The sequence below is a fragment of the Bombina bombina genome, chromosome 6 (assembly GCF_027579735.1).
Source record: "Bombina bombina isolate aBomBom1 chromosome 6, aBomBom1.pri, whole genome shotgun sequence".
In the NCBI taxonomy this organism is placed as follows: domain Eukaryota; kingdom Metazoa; phylum Chordata; class Amphibia; order Anura; family Bombinatoridae; genus Bombina; species Bombina bombina.
The window spans coordinates 865,671,448-865,690,794 of NC_069504.1; the positions used below are offsets into that span (position 1 = coordinate 865,671,448).

The following is a 19,347-nucleotide window of genomic DNA, read 5'->3' on the forward strand; positions in this document are numbered from 1 at the left end:
CTGGAGGGCGTTCCTAGGGTTGTAGGGACGCCCCCCCCCCCCGATCCAATAATTGAAACAGTTGTTCCGATGTAGACACTTTAACCCTGTTGCGAAAGGGTTAAACATTTGAGCACAATGTTTTGAATTCCACACATTGAAACTGCAATACTTGTTTCCTGGCACTGGTATATTAAAGTTTCACCCCTACCTATGCCATTAACACTAACAAAGCTAGAAAATACCTACTACTGGCAATGCAAGTGTATTTTTTTGATGGCTAGAAAGTCACTCTTGTTTAAAAACAAAATACCTACACAAGTCATTTACCAAAATAAATATTTATTTTAGTTCAGCCTGCAGGCCGTGTTTCTTAACTAAATGTTTCCCTATTACAGTAGCACAAACCACCAATACAACAAGACTCAGAGAACCAATTGCCACCCACATCCAGAACTCCAGTGAATCCGGATCCTCAGTCACTGCCAATGCGTTCTGATGGTCTGGTCCAATTACCAGTAAAGGTCCTAGAATGGCCAAGCCTTGTTCTTCTACATTGGAATCTGTAATAGAAATTAGAATGTAGTAGTGCATCATGAAATTCTAGGTTAGTAGTTATAGATGTATATAGTAAGTTTCTAAGAATTTCATTCTGATTTTGGTTCTTAGTAAACTTACCAGGTCCAGCTTGTCTCTTTCCTCTTCCCCGAGAGGACAGGCCAACTCTTCTGCTCTGAGGAGGAAAAGCCACACAGTTCCCAGTATCACAGCACCTACAGATGTCACTGGTACCTTCAAGAGGGGACCAACTGTGGAGACAAATTAGGCCATTAATACCACATAGAAGCCCATATTGTTGTAGTGTGCAATAGATATTTAGCTTTGACTCACTACACCTTGCCAGAAGAGTCCAATTAGTCTTTTCTAAAGAATTGAATGCTATAATCTAAGGTTATCAGGTGCATGAGCAAAGCATTCAAACGATAGTTGGGTACCAGTTGTCCTAGCCATCCTCCCAAACATTTTCAAAAATATAAGACCATACTTAAGACAAAATTGAAATTTTACAAGCTACCTGACTTCCTTCAATCTTTGCTTTTTCACCAAGTTAGGTCAGATTATTACTTTTAACTGAACCATTGTTGGGTAAAGTGTTGGGACTCAAGCTTTACACTCTCAAATTTATCGCAATATTAAAAGTACTTTATTTCTAAATTATGTGCTTTATCCTCGTGTATTGCTGTGCCTTCAAAAGATAACTGCGAACAAGCTCAGTTGAGACATGTGCAGCCATCAGCAGCTAGCTCCCAGTACATTAACAATCCCAAACCTACCTAGGTATGCTCAATTAAAAGAAGCAAATTAGTTTTAAACTTTCCAGTTAAGATGCCCCGATTTAGGTTCAATTTGTTGCTTTTTAACACACTATTTTACAGTGCCTTTGTATTCTCAATGCAGCAAAGGCAAACCTTTTAAAGAGTCGGGGAGGGGGAGAGAAAAGGGAGATTTAATAACACAGCCCCAAATACTCATACATATGTAATGAAAGAGCAGATTGTTATGGATGCCCATTTGAACACCCTACTCTTAAATCACTTTCATAAAAAGGACCAATAGTGTACGAAGTATAACACACTCCATGCTAGCAAGTGAAAGTAAGATGTTTGCTACTCACGTATTGCTGGTTTTACTGAATGAACAGGCTTTATGCAGTGGATCTGGAACCTGGGTAGCTGCTGCTGCTCTGAGGCTGCAAGTGATATAGATCTAGAAAAACAAAACACTCAATTCTAACAAGATGTATATTCAGAGGCCCATAATTAATTTTAATAGCTTTATTCTTACAGTGGATACATCTCTCCCAGTAAATCTAAAAGCATCAACTGTGAACTGGAGTGTGTCCGGCTGGGGCCTTGGGGACATAAATACAGATGTGGAATCTGCCTCTTTCCCATCCATCAAGCACCTGAAATTGAGGATTTATAGTAAGTATAATAAACTTGCTAGTGCCTAGCTTTACTAGTGGTTAAGACTCACCCATTAAGAGATATTATTTCATAGCTGGGATCAGAGTTGGCATTGGGATTTAATGTGGCCACACAACTATCAATAAACACTGTCATAGGCACATGGTTGCCAGAATCAACAGAGGCTTCAATATGGAAGACGTCACCCAGTCGGAAGACTGTAGAGGTTCTTGGAGCACTCCAGTCATCTGATGAAGAGCACAAAGTATTAGAATTCTGTATTTAAAAAAGGGATAGTCTATCCAAATTATGAAATCGTATTTTGATTAGAGCGTGCAATTTTAAGCAACTTTTTAATTTACCCCCCCATCAATTTCTCTTCGTTCTCTTGGTATCTATTTGAGAAAGCAATTATGTAATCTTATGAGTTGGCCCATTTTTGGTTCAGCACCTGGGTAGTGTTTGGTCAGTACATTTTGACACCAATTAGCAAGCGCTACCCAGGTGCTGAACCAAAAATGGGCCAACTCCTAAGCTTACATAATTGTTTTTTCAAATAGATAGCAAAAGAGGAAAAATGAAATAGGAGTAATTAGAAAGTGGCAAGCTATAGTCAAAATTAAACTCTTGATTCAGATAGAATATCCCTTTAACACCCTTTCTTCAGGGAGTACAAACTTACATACCGTTCATGAGATTTAAAGAGAACCCTAATCTTTCTTCTGCAGAAATAGTAGAGCTGTAAGGCATCCATGTTGGTTTGATGGCGTTGCTGCTCACATTGCCATGTCTGTAGGAAAAAGCAGATTGGTTTCAGGAATTGAGATCTAGTATAGGGTTGGTCAATGTTTAATATTCATTGTTAGACAGATTGAAAGATACTTGTGTGTGATCAGATCTGGCAAGCACTTTGTAGCAGAGTTGGTTTGGACAGACTTTTTACTACCTTTACCCAAGTACTCCTCAAATAACAGGGAGAGACTCACCGTGGATAATAACATTGGATTAAGACAGAAGCAGCATTGGTTCTTATGATAGGAGAATTGCCAGCTGGAGTGGGGTTGTAGTTCAGGTTTGTGCTGTAGACCATGAATTCAGGTGTCATCTGAAAATAATTAATATTTATTTTTTTACTCTGAGAAATACAAGTGATCCATATCTAGTTATAAGAATAGTTTAATGCAGTTTGATATAACTAGATATATGGATCACTTGAATGTCTCAAATTGCATGAAACTATTTTACTAAGGATATACTAAAGCCTGTGTGTTCCATGCAGGTTCAGTAAGTTAACAAAATAGTTTCCTTATGGTAGAAACCAAGAGTATAAACTCATGCATTAGAGCTTATAATATGAACACATTCAGCAGCTGCAATGAACTTCTAGGAGCCAACCTGTGATTGGTTGATACACACATTTGTCATTGCATCACCAGATGTACTCAGCTAAGTCCAATTGCTTCTCTAGATTGGATTCCACTTTAAGCCTTTTAAAGGGGTTAAGTTATGTGCCAGCATCATATTGCAGCACATTTTGCTTTTTAAGGCCCAGTAAAATCAAGTTTTCATGATTCAAAATAAGAAATTGCAAAGTTGTTTAAAACTTTTTTATTGGTATCCTTTGAAAAGCATATCTAGGTAGGCGCAAGAGCAGCAAAAACGTCCTGGGAGATAGCTGGCTGCACATATATGCCTCTTGTCATTGGCTCACCTAATGTTTTTAAATCAAGCTCCTAGTAGTACATTGCTACATCAAAAAAAGAAGACTACCAAGAGAATGAAGCAAATTTGATATTACAAGAAAATTGTACAGGGCAAAAAAATAAAAAGCAAAACAAAAACAGACAACCCCACCCCCAAACAACTCAAAGCAGTTACATCATATGCCCTAAAAGTAAGCCTTGTAGAAGATTAAGAACTATATTAATATAAGTTAAGAGCTAATCAGATCATATTACCTGTAAGCTGTTGCCACATTCTTCAAGTCCAGCTTGAAAAACTACTATTAGATTTGTACTCTGGGCACTAGGCTGGCAGCTCTGGGGTCCTAGAGTAAGGTCTGAGGCTTTCACCATTTTCCCAGTTCCATACAGATCCCTCTGCACTGTGACCACCATACTGGCCTCCTGACATTGCACACTGATAGGCTGGTACTGAGGCTGCTGTCTAGATTGATCAACAACCTGAGGATACCACCTATCATATCTCTGAGCAGCTCCAAACCCAGACTGAGCAGAATAGCTACTCCTCAAAGGTTCCCTTGATCTCCAGCTGCGAGCAGGGACATTCATCTGGCAGGATATACTAACTACCACAAGCACCAGGCACAGCCAGCTCAGCTTTCCCCACAAACCCATTCTGACTACAACTAGGCAAGCACATGGAAATGTTCCAGGTGAGAAATATTTATACCCATCCATCCAATTGCTTTTAGATTTCACCTGTGGCAGCTAATCACAGACACCTGATCTTCTATAGAAATCCTTAAAGGGACACTGAACCCAATTTTTTTCTTTTGTGATTCAGATAGAGCATGAAATGTTAAGCAACTTTCTAATTTACTCCTATTATCAATTTTTCTTCATTCTCTTGGTATCTTTATTTGAAATGCAAGAATGTAAGTTTAGATGCCGGCCCATTTTTGGTGAACAACCTGGGTTGTTCTTGCTGATTCATGGATACATTTATCCACCAATAAGTACTGTCCAGAGTCCTAAAACAAAAAAAAGCTTAGATGCCTTCTTTTTCAAATAAGGACAGCAAGAGAACGAAGAAAAATTGATAATAGGAGTAAATTAGAAAGTTGCTTAAAATTGCATGCTCTATCTGAATCATGAAAGAAAAAAATGTGGGTTCAGTGTTCCTTTAAGCCTACAAATCATCCAATGTTTGTTTATCTGTTTTTGTTTATACAACTCTTAATTATTTTTCTGTATTTGTTTATTTGGTTTATCCATTATGTAGCCTATACGTCTATACGTTTATATATATATATATATATTGCTTTCCCGTGCAAGATTACAATTACTATAACTATCACAAAGAGTTTACAATCTGATTATTCTTTAGAAGTATTACTAAAAATTATGTTCTGTAAATTGAATCCTTGATGTCATACTATATATATATATATATATATATATATATATATATATATATATATATATATATATATATACTATTTTCCTTTATTACAGTTATTATTTGAATAAGACTAACATTTCCTCAAGGAGCTTAAAGAAATGTTTGTGCCTCTTAAAAACTTAGTTACAGTAAAGTCAAAATTAAACTTTAATGAATCAGATAGAGCTTTTAATTTTAAGCAACCTTCAAATGTATTCATATTGTCTAATTTGCTTAATTTCCTTTGTCAACTAGCATACCTAGGTAGGCTCAGGAGCAGCTATGCACTGCTGAGAGCTAGCTGCACTATATGCCTCTTGTCTTTGGCTCACCCAAGTGTTGAGCTAGCTCCCAGTAGTGCATTGCTACACCTTTAATGAAGCAAATTTGGTAATATTATTACATTCAAAAGTTGTTTAAAATTGTCTGTTTACAGTTTTATCTGAATCATGGAAGAAAAAAAAAATGTGTTTCATGTCCTTTTAATGTATTCAAATACTTTGATCAGTTGTATTTAGATATCAGTTTCTATCACATTGTAAACAATCTATAGTGGAAGTTTAATCAATAAATAAATTCCCCTGATTTTTGTTTCTTTTTCTGTGATCTATAATTGTCTGAAAATCTTCTGACATTGTCAGTGATCTGCAAGAGTATAAAGCAGACTACTTGTTTCTACAGGAAGCACTTTATAAAGGTTTACTGAACAGGTGAAGAAAGAAAACAATTATGTGCACATATGTAAATACATTAATATTGTACAAGAATGTATAAAACTTACATGTACAGATTTAAAGGGGCAGTAAGGTCAACACAAACAGATTGGATAGAACATGGCAGATACAAAACAATTTTATACTTTACTTCTGTTATAAATTTTAAATAGGTTTCTTTGTTAAAAGCGTAATCATAGGTGAGCTCAGAAGTGTGCATGTGTTTATAGCCTTTTGGCAGTAGCGTTTTCAACAATGTTTATAGCAATGCTATACATAATTGCAAACACTGCTACCATAGAATACTAAAGACACCTGCACGCTCCTGAGCTCCTATCAACCTACCTAGCTCCAACAAAGGATACCAAGATAACATTTCAAATTTGATTATAGACATAAATTGTAAAGTTGTAGAAAATTGCATGCTATATCTTATGATACATATACAAAATCTGGGAACTATGATTTCCTTTCAGCAAAAAAAAAAGGCTAGCAAATAGGTTTCATATAATGCATTGCTTAGTTGATTAGATCACACATAGAATAGCAAGCAATATTTGTAAGATTACTGATCAAATCACTGAATATTTTATATTGTTTTTTAAACACCATTACAGATGTTTTTGGGCACTTGCCAGTACCCAAGATGGCAGCAAATAGGTAGAGGGCGGAGGGTTAGAGAGCTAAGGGGGGATCCAACACAGCATAATATGTAAATATGCGAAATTGTTTTTAAAAAATTAAAAGATACCTTTTATTTTAGTACTGGCAGACTTTCTGCCCGTACTTAAGATGGCGGGGACAATTGTGGGGTGGGGGAGGGAAGAGAGCTGTTTGGGAGGGATCAGGGGGTGGGATGTTTCAGGTGGGAGGCTGATCTCTAAACTAAAGCTAAAATTAACCCTGCAAGCTCCCTACAAGCTACCTAATTAACCCCTTCACTGCTGGGCATAATTCACGTGTGGTGCGCAGCAGCATTTAGCGGCCTTCTAATTACCAAAAAGCAATGCCAAAGCCATATATGTCTGCTATTTCTGAACAAAGGGGATCCCAGAGAAACATTTACAACCATTTGTGCCATAATTGCACAAGCTGTTTGTAAATAATTTCAGTGAGAAACCTAAAATTTGTGAAAAATGTATGATTTTTTTTTTATTTGATCTCATTTGGCGGTGAAATGGTGGCATGAAATATACCAAAATAGGCCTAGATCAATACTTTGGGTTGTCTACTACACTAAAGCTAAAATTAACCCTACAAGCTCCCTAATTAACCCCTTCACTGCTGGGCATAATACACGTGTGGTGCGCAGTGGCATTTAGCGGCCTTCTAATTCCAAAAAAGCAATGCCAAAGCCATATATGTCTGCTATTTTTGAACAAATTGGATCCCAGAGAAGGATTTACAACCATTTGTGCCATAATTGCACAAGCTGTTTGTAAATAATTTCAGTGATAAACCTAAAATGGTGAAAAATGTAACGATTTTTTTATTTGATCGCATTTGGCAGTGAAATGGTGGCATGCAATATACCAAAATGGGACTAGATCAATACTTGGGGGTGTCTACTACACTACTCTAAAGCTAAAATTAACCCTACAAGCTCCCTACATGCTCCCTAATTAACCCCTTCACTGCTGGGCATAACACACGTGTGGTGCGCAGTGGCATTTAGCGGCCTTCTAATTACCATAAAGCAATACCAAAGCCATATATGTCTGCTATTTCTGAACAAAGAGGATCCCAGAGAAAACAGAGAAACATTTACAACCATTTATGTCATAATTGCACAAGCTGTTTGTAAATAATTTCAGTGAGAAACCTAAAGTTTGTGAAAAAGTTTGTGAAAAAGTGAACTTTTTTTTTATTTGATCGCATTTGGCGGTAAAAAGGTGGCATGAAATATACCAAAATGGGCCTAGATCAATACTTTGGGTTGTCTACTAAAATAAAATATATATATGTCAAGGGATATTCAGGGATTCCTGACAGATATCAGTGTTCCAACATAACTACCGCTAATTTAGAAAAATGGTTTGGAAATAGTGCTACTTGTATTTATTGCCCTATAACTTGCAAAAATAGCAAAGAAGATGTAAACATTGGGTATTTTTAAACTCAGGACAACATTTAGAAACTATTTAGCATATGAGTTTTTTTTGGTGGTTGTAGATGTGGAACAGATTTTGGGAGTCAAAGTTAGAAAAAGTGTTTTTTTTTTCCATTTTGTCATCATATTTTATATATATTTTTTATAGTAAATTATAAGATATGATGAAATAATGGTATATTTAGAAATTCCATTTAATGACGAGAAAAACGGTAAATGAGTAAGAGGAAAATTACAGCTAAACACAAACACCACAGAATTGCAAAAATAGCCTTGGTCCCAGACGGTCAACAAATGGAAAAGTGCTCTGGTTACTAAGGGGTTAATATGATATAATTTGTAAAAGATGTATCTGCAAGGTCATTCTTGGCCTGACTGAAATGATTGTCATCCTATTTTTAAAGCAGATTACAAGATTGTCAGCCCCTGTTGTGATTGATATTGAATGTTCACATACCAAATTCATTAAAATGTTTGGGGTGCTGGTAATTAAGAAAAAAAGTATTGGCAGGACCTGTTAGTCACCACAGTCATATTACTCCTGAGCAATTTTTTAAAATTTTTTTTTATTAAGGTTCACGTAGCAGTACAAAACAGACAAGTTACAATGTGAGATACTGATACATAAAATCTAAGTTGTGTATAATAAGAAAAAAGTTTGTCACTTCCAAACAGTAGTAAAGAACACATTGATTTTCAACATTCACGTGTAATAGTACGTCATAGCAAGGCCTTCTGGCTGATGATGAGGGCCACTTTTCGACCCTTCTAATACCTACAGCTTATAGAAGGCAAATGATAGGTAAGGGACCACTTTTGGATCCCAACCAGGGGTAGAACCTTACGCCTAGATTACGAGTGTGGCGCTAGGGTAAAAAAGCAGCGTTGGCCGGTCATAGCGCTGCTTTTTACCGCCCGCTGGTATTACGAGTTTCCTTAACGCCACAAAAATATCCATCTCCGCTCAAATCATTAACGTCAACCCAGACCCAGTAGTTAACATATACCGCCAACAAAAAATTCCACGAATCACAAAAAAAACATTACACAAACTACACTTACACTCATACAAACACTACACTATATTTATTTTTAAGATTTTATATTTTCAGGTCAAAATAGAATGGATCAAAGTTACGAGATCTCGGGTGTTTGAAAAAAAAGCCAGAGAAATCCATTCTCCATTGACTTACATAGACAGGCAGGAACAGACACTCATATAGCTACATCTAACTACAAATATTATCACATACATACACTAATCGATACATACAAACAATATACACCACATTACCTACACAAATCAGATTTTTAGTAGGATTTTAACACGATTTAGCTACTTTTTCACACAAGAACATGACGTCACTCACTTTACGCTCCAAACAAGTGTTGGATTTTATTTCTACACACATTTTTCTCCTCCATTGACTTCTATGGGGAAGACGTGCTCGTGCACGCAACAGCCAGATTTACCTAACGCACGGAAAAAGCATAGACAAAAAAACTCGTAATACCAGCGTTACAATTGTGAAACTAACTCATTCTTTCTTGCGTTAGTCCCGCTATGACAAATAGATCAAGAAATGCCTATTTCCCTATAGAGTTATGGCTTTTACTTGTGTGAAATTCACTACAACATCAAATTGTTATAGAAATTTACATTATTTCAAATACCAATCACCATCAACAATACCAAATATTTTTGATCAATTACATCATATTGTTATGAGCTGTTTATTATATTTTCATTTTTTTATATGTTTAACCAAACTTTTCCTTTTCTTTTACTGAACTCTTCTCTGAAACTGCAGATATATTACTTCTGTATTTTCTAATAAGTGATGTATCTTTAACAACTTACTTTTAGCCTAATAAGTATGTATCAGTACATCTTAAAGTTATGGCTTCTCCCATACAAAGTTTTCTAACTATCTGAAACTCAAGGTAAAATCCAAGGCTTCTCTGTACAGTATCAGCTTCTCAATCCAATTAGCCAACTAGCCTCTGGTCACATTCCAAGAAAACATATCTCCCAAATTTTAACATAGAGGACCTGTTTTTTTTTCCCCTTTCCTAGTAACCACTAATCACGTGAGATTTATTGGCCAATCATGATCAGCCAATTAGCTCTCTGCTTTGTAAGGAACTGTAATAGTATAAAAATGCATGTATATGAAAATGTGTTAGTCTTGCGTTGCTGTGTTTTTGTGCTGGGACACTGTTGCAACAGTGTAATAAAGATTACCTCTCATGAGGTGAGCCCTTGTTTGATAAATATTTGGTCTGGACCTCTTTATTACTGCACCTGAGACGAGCTCACTCACGACAGTAACTTGGCGACTCTGGTGGGACATGCTTCAGGTCGACCTTCCGTGCCTCCCTGGCTGGGAACCAACATCTGCGTGCACCCATCTGATTCAGGTCTATAGCTTACCTGTGGGAGGTTTTGTCTTGTTGGCCAGGGAGTCCCGGGGGGCGATAAGGGAGTACGTCCTGAGGAACAGACCACAAACAACGGACGCAATCTACCCCTTGGACCATTCTGTGAGTGTCTTCTTGTCTTTTGTGTTCATGTACGTGTAATATATGTTGTGGGTCTTTTACCCTGTTTTTGTTTTATATACTGGATCACTATTAAATTCAGTGGGACATTTGTCTGGCAGTTAAACACCATTAGGGTGCCAGCCCACTATAAAATAAAGTTTCAGGTGGTAGGGATTTTACAGAGGCAGAAATAGTGATCCAAGACATATTGGGACTTGAGACTATAGTGCTAATCTCTCCCGCTAAGCAGGGACGTTGAGGTAGTGTCCGTCCGGTAACTGCAGGGACTTGATTGACTATAGTGCTAATCTCTCCCGCTAGGCAGGGACGTTGAGGAAGTGTCCGTCCGGTAACTGCAGGGACTTGATTAGGGATTAAAGTGAGGTGTGGATTTTGAGGAGTTAAAGTGCCCCTGTTTTTGGTTGAATTTTTGTAGACTGGGCACTTTGTCATCAAAATTTACATTCACTTTAAAGAACAGGGATATAATAATGGGATCCCGGCTGTCTAAAGTAGACAAAGACTCTCCCCTTGCTAAAGTATATGCAAATTAGGGAAAACTCAGTACTGCTTGGTTATAAAAAAAATAGAACTAATACTTTGTGCACAGAGCTCTGAGTTTCCTATACTCTCAGCCTTGATCCTGAATTAAGGTGGCCGAGATTTGGGTCCTTTGAGCTCCCTAAATTAATTGCCCTCCGCAATCTTCTGGTTGATATATGCCCTGACCAGATGGACTACTATTATCTTTTTGAGAATAGTAGGGTTGCGGACGTCAAAACCCAAATGAAAATGTGTTTTCTGTATTACTAAAAGTTTCATGTATGTTAACATTGCTTTAGAATAAATGCTGGGAGTGAAATATTTGAGGTATGCAAGTTGATATGAATTCTGTGTATGATCGCTGCAAAAGAAAGCTGGCCTTGATGTTTGATGCAGGCTGGAGCTGTGTGTGTGTGTGTATCAGGGATTCTTAGCTAAGAAATTTGATGACGTAACGATTTGCTTGTTATTGCTGTAACTTGGTTTTAAAGTCATATGTATGCTCTTAATTTTGTGCGCCAATAATAGCATTTTTTTTTTTTGTTTTAAGTGATATTTGTTTTATGTATGGGCTGATAAGAGAGTTAATGTGTTTCCATCTGTTTGAGGCATATAAAATATATGCAAGTGAAGTAGCTAAGGACTTTGAAAGTGCGATGGTGTGTGGGATTTTTGTCACGCTCTAGTAAATATGAGAGTTTTTCTAGTATATGATGGGTTAAGTACGTTGTATTTGCAGGAAAAGATAAAAAAAAACTTGTCTTGTTTGCCATTGGAGTTCTGCTTCTTTGCTGTATTATGGACTGTGTGCCATTAGATGTATGTATTTGGGTCTGTTTCTTTTGCAATAAATATTTAAGTATATGCAGGTTGTGATGCAGTGGGGAGGTGGAGTTTTGATGGTAAATAAGACAATAAGGTTGAATATGTAATATACATGATAAATGGTCAGCCCTTATGGGGACAGAACACTGTAAGATTGTTTTTATATTAATGTATTTTCAAAGGCTTGTTATACAAGCTGCATAGTATAAAATATAGGAGAAATTGCATTTGCAAGTTTATTTGTAAATATGAAGAAGCTGGTTTTGTGTTTTTAAAACACAGTTATTGCAATGGGTTGAATTTCAGATAATAAGCATATCTCATTGTGTTCGTTATCTTATATTTGTCTGTAAAACTGGAGCTCAGTGCTTAGACAGAGCAATGGAAAATTGTCATTTTATTACTTAAAGGGCCAGTTCACTCAGCAGTAACACTGGATTAACAAGTAAAGGAGATAATACATAAAATGTAGTAGTTTGTAAAATATATATATTGTTTTTACATTTTTTATCTTCTTCTTTGCAGTTCAGCTAAATGTCCCTGGAATGCCCTGATAAAAGGGCAGTGCTACAATGCTCTATTACCCCGCCCCATGGCCAATCAAAGTGCTTTAGTAAATGATATGCTAAAGACAGTAAACCTCCAATGTGCACACACAATCGGCAGCTAACAAAATAAATTTAAATATCACTCCCCACACTTTACATTTAAAGGGACACTCAGGTTTTATAAAATTTTCATGATTCAGATACAGCATGTAATTTTAAACAACTTTCCAATTTACTTCCATTAAAAATAATGTGCACAGTCTTTTATATTTACATTTTTTTTGAGTCACCAGCTCCTACTGAGCATGTGCAAGAACTCAGACTATACATATATGCATTTGTGATTGGCTGATTGCTATCACATGGTACAGGGGAGTGGAAATATACATAACTTAGAAATGTGTTAGAAAAGAATCTACTACTCATTTGAAATTCAGACTAAATGCTATTGTATTGTCTTGTTATCTTGCATTTGTTGATTATGCAAATCTGCTGTGTTTACTGGTCCTGTCTCTGGGAGCATAATAATTGCATAAGACCTGGATGATTTTCTATATTTTTACTTTAGTTTGTTTTACAATAGTTTGCTTACATAATCACCTTGTGCAGACATTTCCTTGTATATGTATATAATATAAAATCTGTGAGACTAGCAGTGGGAAAAAAAAAAGAGTTACATTTGCTTTCCAGCTGATTGAGGCTTCATGCCAATGTGGATTTGACTTCTGAGTTGAATACATGCAGGTCTGTGTAAAAGTCTGTTCTAATACAGGAGTGGAATTGCATGTTGAAAACGTTTTCTTTTTCTCTTCAAATAAGTTGCAAACTGTGAGATATCACTGACCTGAATGTATTCAAGCTCTAAACAAAAAACTGCTCACTGCTCAACACCGAGTCAGGGGGTGAAGCAAGTGCTATGCGCAGAAGGCAGGAAAAAAAAAAATATTTAAAGGGGTATAGGCAAACTGATATAAAATCTGAAATTTCAAAAAAATATTTACAGAGAATGAAAATAAGGTTTATTGTATGCTCAGCACTAGTATATTTAACTATGTCAAGCAGTTTCAATTGAAAATTATTCTTAATTTGGGTAAACTGTCCTTTAACTATCCTGCACCCCTGTGAGTGTGGTTTCTTATTACTGGCTTGTTTACTTAGGCTGATTGATAGATGAGACAGACTAAATCAGCTATTTCAAATGCCAAAATAAAGGGCAAAGGAGCTTGTACAGGGACATTGTTTACACATTTATGTGCCACACGCAGTACACCTCTTACTCAATCAGACAAATACACAACATTTTTTTAAACCAACGTCTCACTAGGTATGAGACATTGCTTCTTGTACCTTCTAATATCACTATCATCCACTGTACCTCTCTCAACCCAGCAACTTTGTTACCTCTGCCTGATGATAGTACCCCACACTATGACTGTTTATCTGTATCTCTCTTTTCCTCCAAACTAAGGGATGACCTCTCTGATGTGCCTCTACCTGACCTGGATTGGACACTGTTCTGTGATGGAAGTTTGAGGATGGTGAATGTTTCTGCTGTAGTCATGACAGATTCTGTTATAGAGGCCGAGCCCCTCCCATCTCACTACAGTGCCCAAGCGGCTGAGCTACATGCACTCACACTTGCTTGTCAGCTCTCAAAGGACAGGTCAGTAAACATTTACACTGATAGTAAATATGCTTTAGGGATTGTATATGCCACTGGTCAATTATGGAAATTAAGGGGTTTTCTAACTTCTGCTGGTACCCAAATTGCCAATGCACCACAAATTTCTGCACTCCTTGACTCAATCCATTTACCCACTTCCATCTCTGTCATGCATTGCAAAGCACACACCCACTCACAGGAACCCATTTCAATTGGTAATAGTTATGCTAATCAAATTGCTTAGCATGCAGCTTCTCTGCCATTTATCCTTCTCTCACCCCCACTCACAAACCTCACCCTTTTGACACTACATTGTCTTCTCTTTACACTTTTCTTCCTAAACAAACTGTTCACCTCTGGACTATTCTTGGTGTTACCTGTGTCTCTTTTGGTATCTGGTCCACTCCAGATGGATGCCCTGCTCTACCTCAACCACACCTCTCTCTTATGCTATCCTTTCTGCATAACCAAACACACTGAGGTACCACACAACTTGCTGAAACCCTTAACAGACAGTGGTTTGCCCCCCCCCCCCTATCAAGCTGCAAAATGAGTTGTATTGAATTGTGAGACGTGCTCAATTCAATCCAAGGGGGGAACCTAAAGGCCCACCAGGTGGACGCCCATGGGCATTTCAACCTTTTGAACGTTTACAAATTGACTTTTCTGACATACCTCCCTGTAGGGGTTTCAAACATTTACTTGTGATGGTGGACCAACTTACTGGATGGGTCGAGGCCTTTCTTACAAGAACTGTGAAAGTCCAAGAAGTTGCCAAGTGAATGCTAAAAGAACTCATACCCAGGTTTGGCCTCCCAGATTAATTGAATCTAACAGAGGAACACATTTCACAAGTAATATTATTCAGCAACTGACATTAGCCTTAGGCTTTACTTGGCATCTCCATACCCCTTGGCAACCAGAAAGATCAGGCCAAGTGGAAAGAAAGAACCAGACCCTAAAACAGACTATTGCTAAAATTTGTTCTCAAGCAAGCCTTAAATGGGTAGATGCTTTGCCCCTAGCAATGTATGGGACTCACACAAACCATAGGGGGACCCTCAAGCTCTCACCATATGAACTATTGTTTGGTAGGCCACCTCCTTTGTATAGTGCCAACACTTTACACCTGCCTGACCTTGCAGTAGGTGATGTATAATTAACTGCCTATCTTTTGCAACTGCAAAAGCAATTATATTCTCTCCACAGACATGTCTCTCTCTCTCAGCCCTTGCCATTGGATGTGACTGCACACCCCTTCCAGTCAGGTGACTCCATTTTGGTCAAGACTTTTCAAAAGAAGCCACTGCAGCCTCTCTGGAAAGGTCCCTTCCTGGTTTTGCTGACTACTCCAACAGCTATCAAAGTTGCCAAGGTCGACTCTTGGATCCACTACTCCAGGTGTAAAAGATACAGCCCAGAAAAAGAAGCAGCCTGCAACAAGCCAAAGAAAGAAGAAGCTGGGGCAACCAAGGCCTCTGAAGAAGGGGTAACCAAGACCCCTGACGACGATTGGTTAATTCAGACCCTTCTGGGTTTGAAACTCAGACTAACCAGAAATAGTGAAATCTCACTAGCTGAATGAGTGAAACTGAAAGATCTGTCTTTCTAACTCTTATTTTCATTGTCTCACTCCTCTGTTGATATCTTGAGTAACACTCCTCAATATGTCTCCTTTGTTTTGTGTCACACTTTTGACCATGCTCTCTTACTCTATTTCCCAATATGTGTCTTCTGGTCAGTGTGTTTGTCCTAACCCCTTTACTAAATAATCTTGTTCTGGTAACCTTGTATCTGTGGCAGTTTTCCCTCCCACTACTAGCTGCCCAACAAGTAATTATACTCAAAGTTCGTATTTAAAGGTCCTAAGGGGTTTGTTATCCAGTCTATTTGCATAGCCCCACTAGTGAATGTGGTTTGAAAATTATGAAGTGGGTAGCTGAGAAATGAAAGTCACCCCTTCTTGCTTGACGTTCCCCTGTAACTACCTCTGCCACAACCCCTATTTACCCCCATGATTCTTTCCTCATAATGATAATTTACCTAATGCCCAATTGTCCACAGAGAACTATTCTTTAGGTGAATGGGGACTAAACTCACACGTTGTCCTACTCAAAACTATAGCCAATCGCACAGAGGGCAATTGTTATATTTGTGCTCACATTCCCACTCATCATAAGGGGGGCATTCCTCTTATGGGTATTAATGTTGATTTGTTTACCTTTGATTTGTCTACTTTAATTCCTCCAGGTACACCATTGTTCAACCTATCAGGTAATTTTATCTCTTTGGGAGGCACCTCATATGGTACTATCTGCAGGGAAATTGGCCAAGGTATGGTGAGGTTGGGTGCCTCCCTATGTGAGTATGTAATCTCCAGTAATGGCACTCATTTCCGGCTGGTAAATTCCTCTGGTATGATCCTAACTGTGAATTATAATCTCACTGCACTTTTTTGTTTCCTCCAGGGCCCCAATTGTACTTTTGTTTCCCCATCCCTTGTACAATCTTTCCTCAGCAGACCACCCCCTGGGTTGTATTGATATGTGGACAGACAGCGGTGTCAGTCCTCCCTGGTAACTCTACAGCCATCTGCTTCCTGGGTGTGGTAACCCCAGCCATCCGTGTCCCTTGGGCCCAATTCGCAATAAACGTGAATCTAGAAGCTTGCTGTCCCCCCTTGTCCAACAGTATCCTGGAGATTCAACTGGTCGAGCTATCCTCCCGGCCGTTGGTGTCTACCTGAATCATCAGGACATCATCATGTTATCTGTGATACTACAGAGCTTCATGAATGAGAGTGCAGGAGTTGTTCAGAGTGTGGCCCAAGAGTTGAAGCAGCTTAGACAACTAGCATTGCAGAATAGGATGGCCCTTGATTACCTCCTGGCTTCCCAAGGAGGGGAGGGGGGTGTAGTCTTGTGAGCAAAGAATTTTGTACCTATGTTACTGATCAATCACTTAATTTGAGTCACCATCTCACAGTTATTAGGTCCATATCCCAGGATGTCCAAGATGTGATTGATGACAAATTTGGCCTTGGAGGTATTGTTAACCATCTCTTTGATTGGCTACCTAATTTGGGATGGTTACACTCCCTTTTTCTGTATGGCATTGTTATTATAGTATGCCTTATACTGATGTGTTGCTGTATACAATGTGTACCTGGTCTAATCTCTACATGCAAGAATGTTTTCACTGTGTCTCAGTCTTCTCCCAAATACTTGTTTCCCTCTATCCGTTTTGAATCTCCCCACTATATTGAGATCTCTCTTGACCCTGATTTCTTCTGAGTTCACCTACTTCTCTCCTACTCTATGTCTCTTTTGACCTCTTGATCTTACAATGTTATTGCATACCCACCAGCTGTGCCCTAAAATTCCCTGTCTTATCCCTATGCAGGATACACTACGTCCCTAGGATCGTCTAGAACTTTCCTACATTGGGAAACTGGCCATGGAGAGACCATGGACCATCATCTACCTTGATGGCCACCCCGGTCGTAGCCTGTATACCCATAACCCACTCCTTTTTCCCTCCCTGGTGGTTTCTATTTCTTCATTGTCTTTCTGTATTGTTTTATTTTGCTTTCATATTGCATTACCTTATACTTACACTCTTTATATTTCCTTCACAGGTGCAGAATTCCTTCACCTCCCAAACATGCCATGATACTGCCTGACAACCCACTATTCGCCATCAACTCTGCAAGAATGATGGGGATTGTTAATTGTTGTTAATAAATCTGGGAGGGGATGTTTCTGCACTATGTCATGCCACACACATATGTCATGCCACACACACATATACAGCATAGGAATGTTTAGGTAGTTGTCTACTCCACCCGATGACGACTAGCGTCCGGTAATAGCGGAATTGCCTACTACCTAATAACTTCACTCCTACCTTGTTTTTGCTTACCCTCTTGTAATCCTGTGAACCATCTTGGACGCGAGCACCCATGTACTAATAGCATTGTTATTGTCAAACCGCCATGAGTCGCATTTACTTTTTGTGATCGCGGCACTTTGACGTTTGCGATCAAAGGGGGGAATGTTATGAGCTGTTTATTATATTTTCATTTTTTTATATGTTTAACCAAACTTTTCCTTTTCTTTTACTGAACTCTTCTCTGAAACTGCAGATATATTACTTCTGTATTTTCTAATAAGTGATGTATCTTTAACAACTTACTTTTAGCCTAATAAGTATGTATCAGTACATCTTAAAGTTATGGCTTCTCCCATACAAAGTTTTCTAAATATCTGAAACTCAAGGTAAAATCCAAGGCTTCTCTGTACAGTATCAGCTTCTCAATCCAATTAGCCAACTAGCCTCTGGTCACATTCCAAGAAAACATATCTCCCAAATTTTAACATAGAGGACCTGTTTTTTTTTTCCCTTTCCTAGTAACCACTAATCACGTGAGATTTATTGGCCAATCATTATCAGCCAATTAGCTCTCTGCTTTGTAAGGAACTGTAATAGTATAAAAATGCATGTATATGAAAATGTGTTAGTCTTGCGTTGCTGTGTTTTTGTGCTGGGACACTGTTGCAACAGTGTAATAAAGATTACCTCTCATGAGGTGAGCCCTTGTTTGATAAATATTTGGTCTGGACCTCTTTATTACTGCACCTGAGACGAGCTCACTCACGACAATATTTAAATGGACAGAAAAATAATTTGAATATTTCATTATTCACAAACAGTAGACAATTGGAAACACGTGTCATTTACCTCTATTATAGCATTGCATTTATTCAACTCATATGCTTGCATGAATAGCATATCTACATAGGCTTAACACATGATCATTAATGGATGCACATACATCACTTTTATCATTCACTCATACATGTGCATTGATATTATGGCCCAAAAACACATTCGATTCTCTCTATGAATCATGAAACATAAAATATGGATTTTACTGTCCCTTTAACATCACGATTCACTCTGAATATACCACTAGGAATTACGTACAATAAGAACATCATTAGAACAGATTACAGCTGTCACTTTTTGGGAAGGAACAACAATACTACACTGCTTTATAGAAGTCAGCATATGTGGGAGAGGATCACAATATATACGTATATATGTACATAACACGCATCATGCAAATGCAAAGCACACATTTATATTTTTAATCAGCACACAATAACAATGTAGTAAAATACAACAACACAATGAGGATTTACTAACTAGACAGGCAGGTTGATAATATGATAACGTCATTAGAAGCTTCAACCATACAGATTACAGCTTTAGGACTGTACCGCCCCGTTCAGAAGTTTAGCACTCAATACTAGATTGTCATTATTATTGA

At 38.0% G+C, this 19,347-nt stretch overlaps 1 protein-coding gene across 1 annotated transcript; it reads right to left on the bottom strand.

Annotated features, from left to right (window-relative positions):
• Positions 1 to 321: 321 nt before the first annotated feature.
• Positions 322 to 4,090, bottom strand: LOC128664707 (zona pellucida sperm-binding protein 3-like). The gene is made up of 8 exons (XM_053719515.1): positions 3,905 to 4,090; positions 2,933 to 3,051; positions 2,633 to 2,736; positions 2,017 to 2,194; positions 1,825 to 1,945; positions 1,655 to 1,746; positions 658 to 788; positions 322 to 542 (listed from the first exon to the last, which is right to left on the bottom strand). The coding sequence occupies exons 1-8, from the start codon at positions 4,061 to 4,063 to the stop codon at positions 322 to 324; spliced, it is 1,125 nt and encodes a 374-aa protein (XP_053575490.1). The 5' UTR covers positions 4,064 to 4,090.
• Positions 4,091 to 19,347: the final 15,257 nt, after the last annotated feature.

Coding starts and splice junctions, on each gene's coding strand:
- LOC128664707 (XM_053719515.1), bottom strand. CDS start 4,063: ATGGTGGTCACAGTGCAGAGGGATCTGTATGGAACTGGGAAAATGGTG. Junction 2,737..2,932: donor ATCCAATGTTATTATCCACG/GTGAGTCTCTCC, acceptor TTTTTCCTACAG/ACATGGCAATGTGAGCAGCA. Junction 543..657: donor AAAGAGACAAGCTGGACCTG/GTAAGTTTACTA, acceptor TTTCTATTACAG/ATTCCAATGTAGAAGAACAA.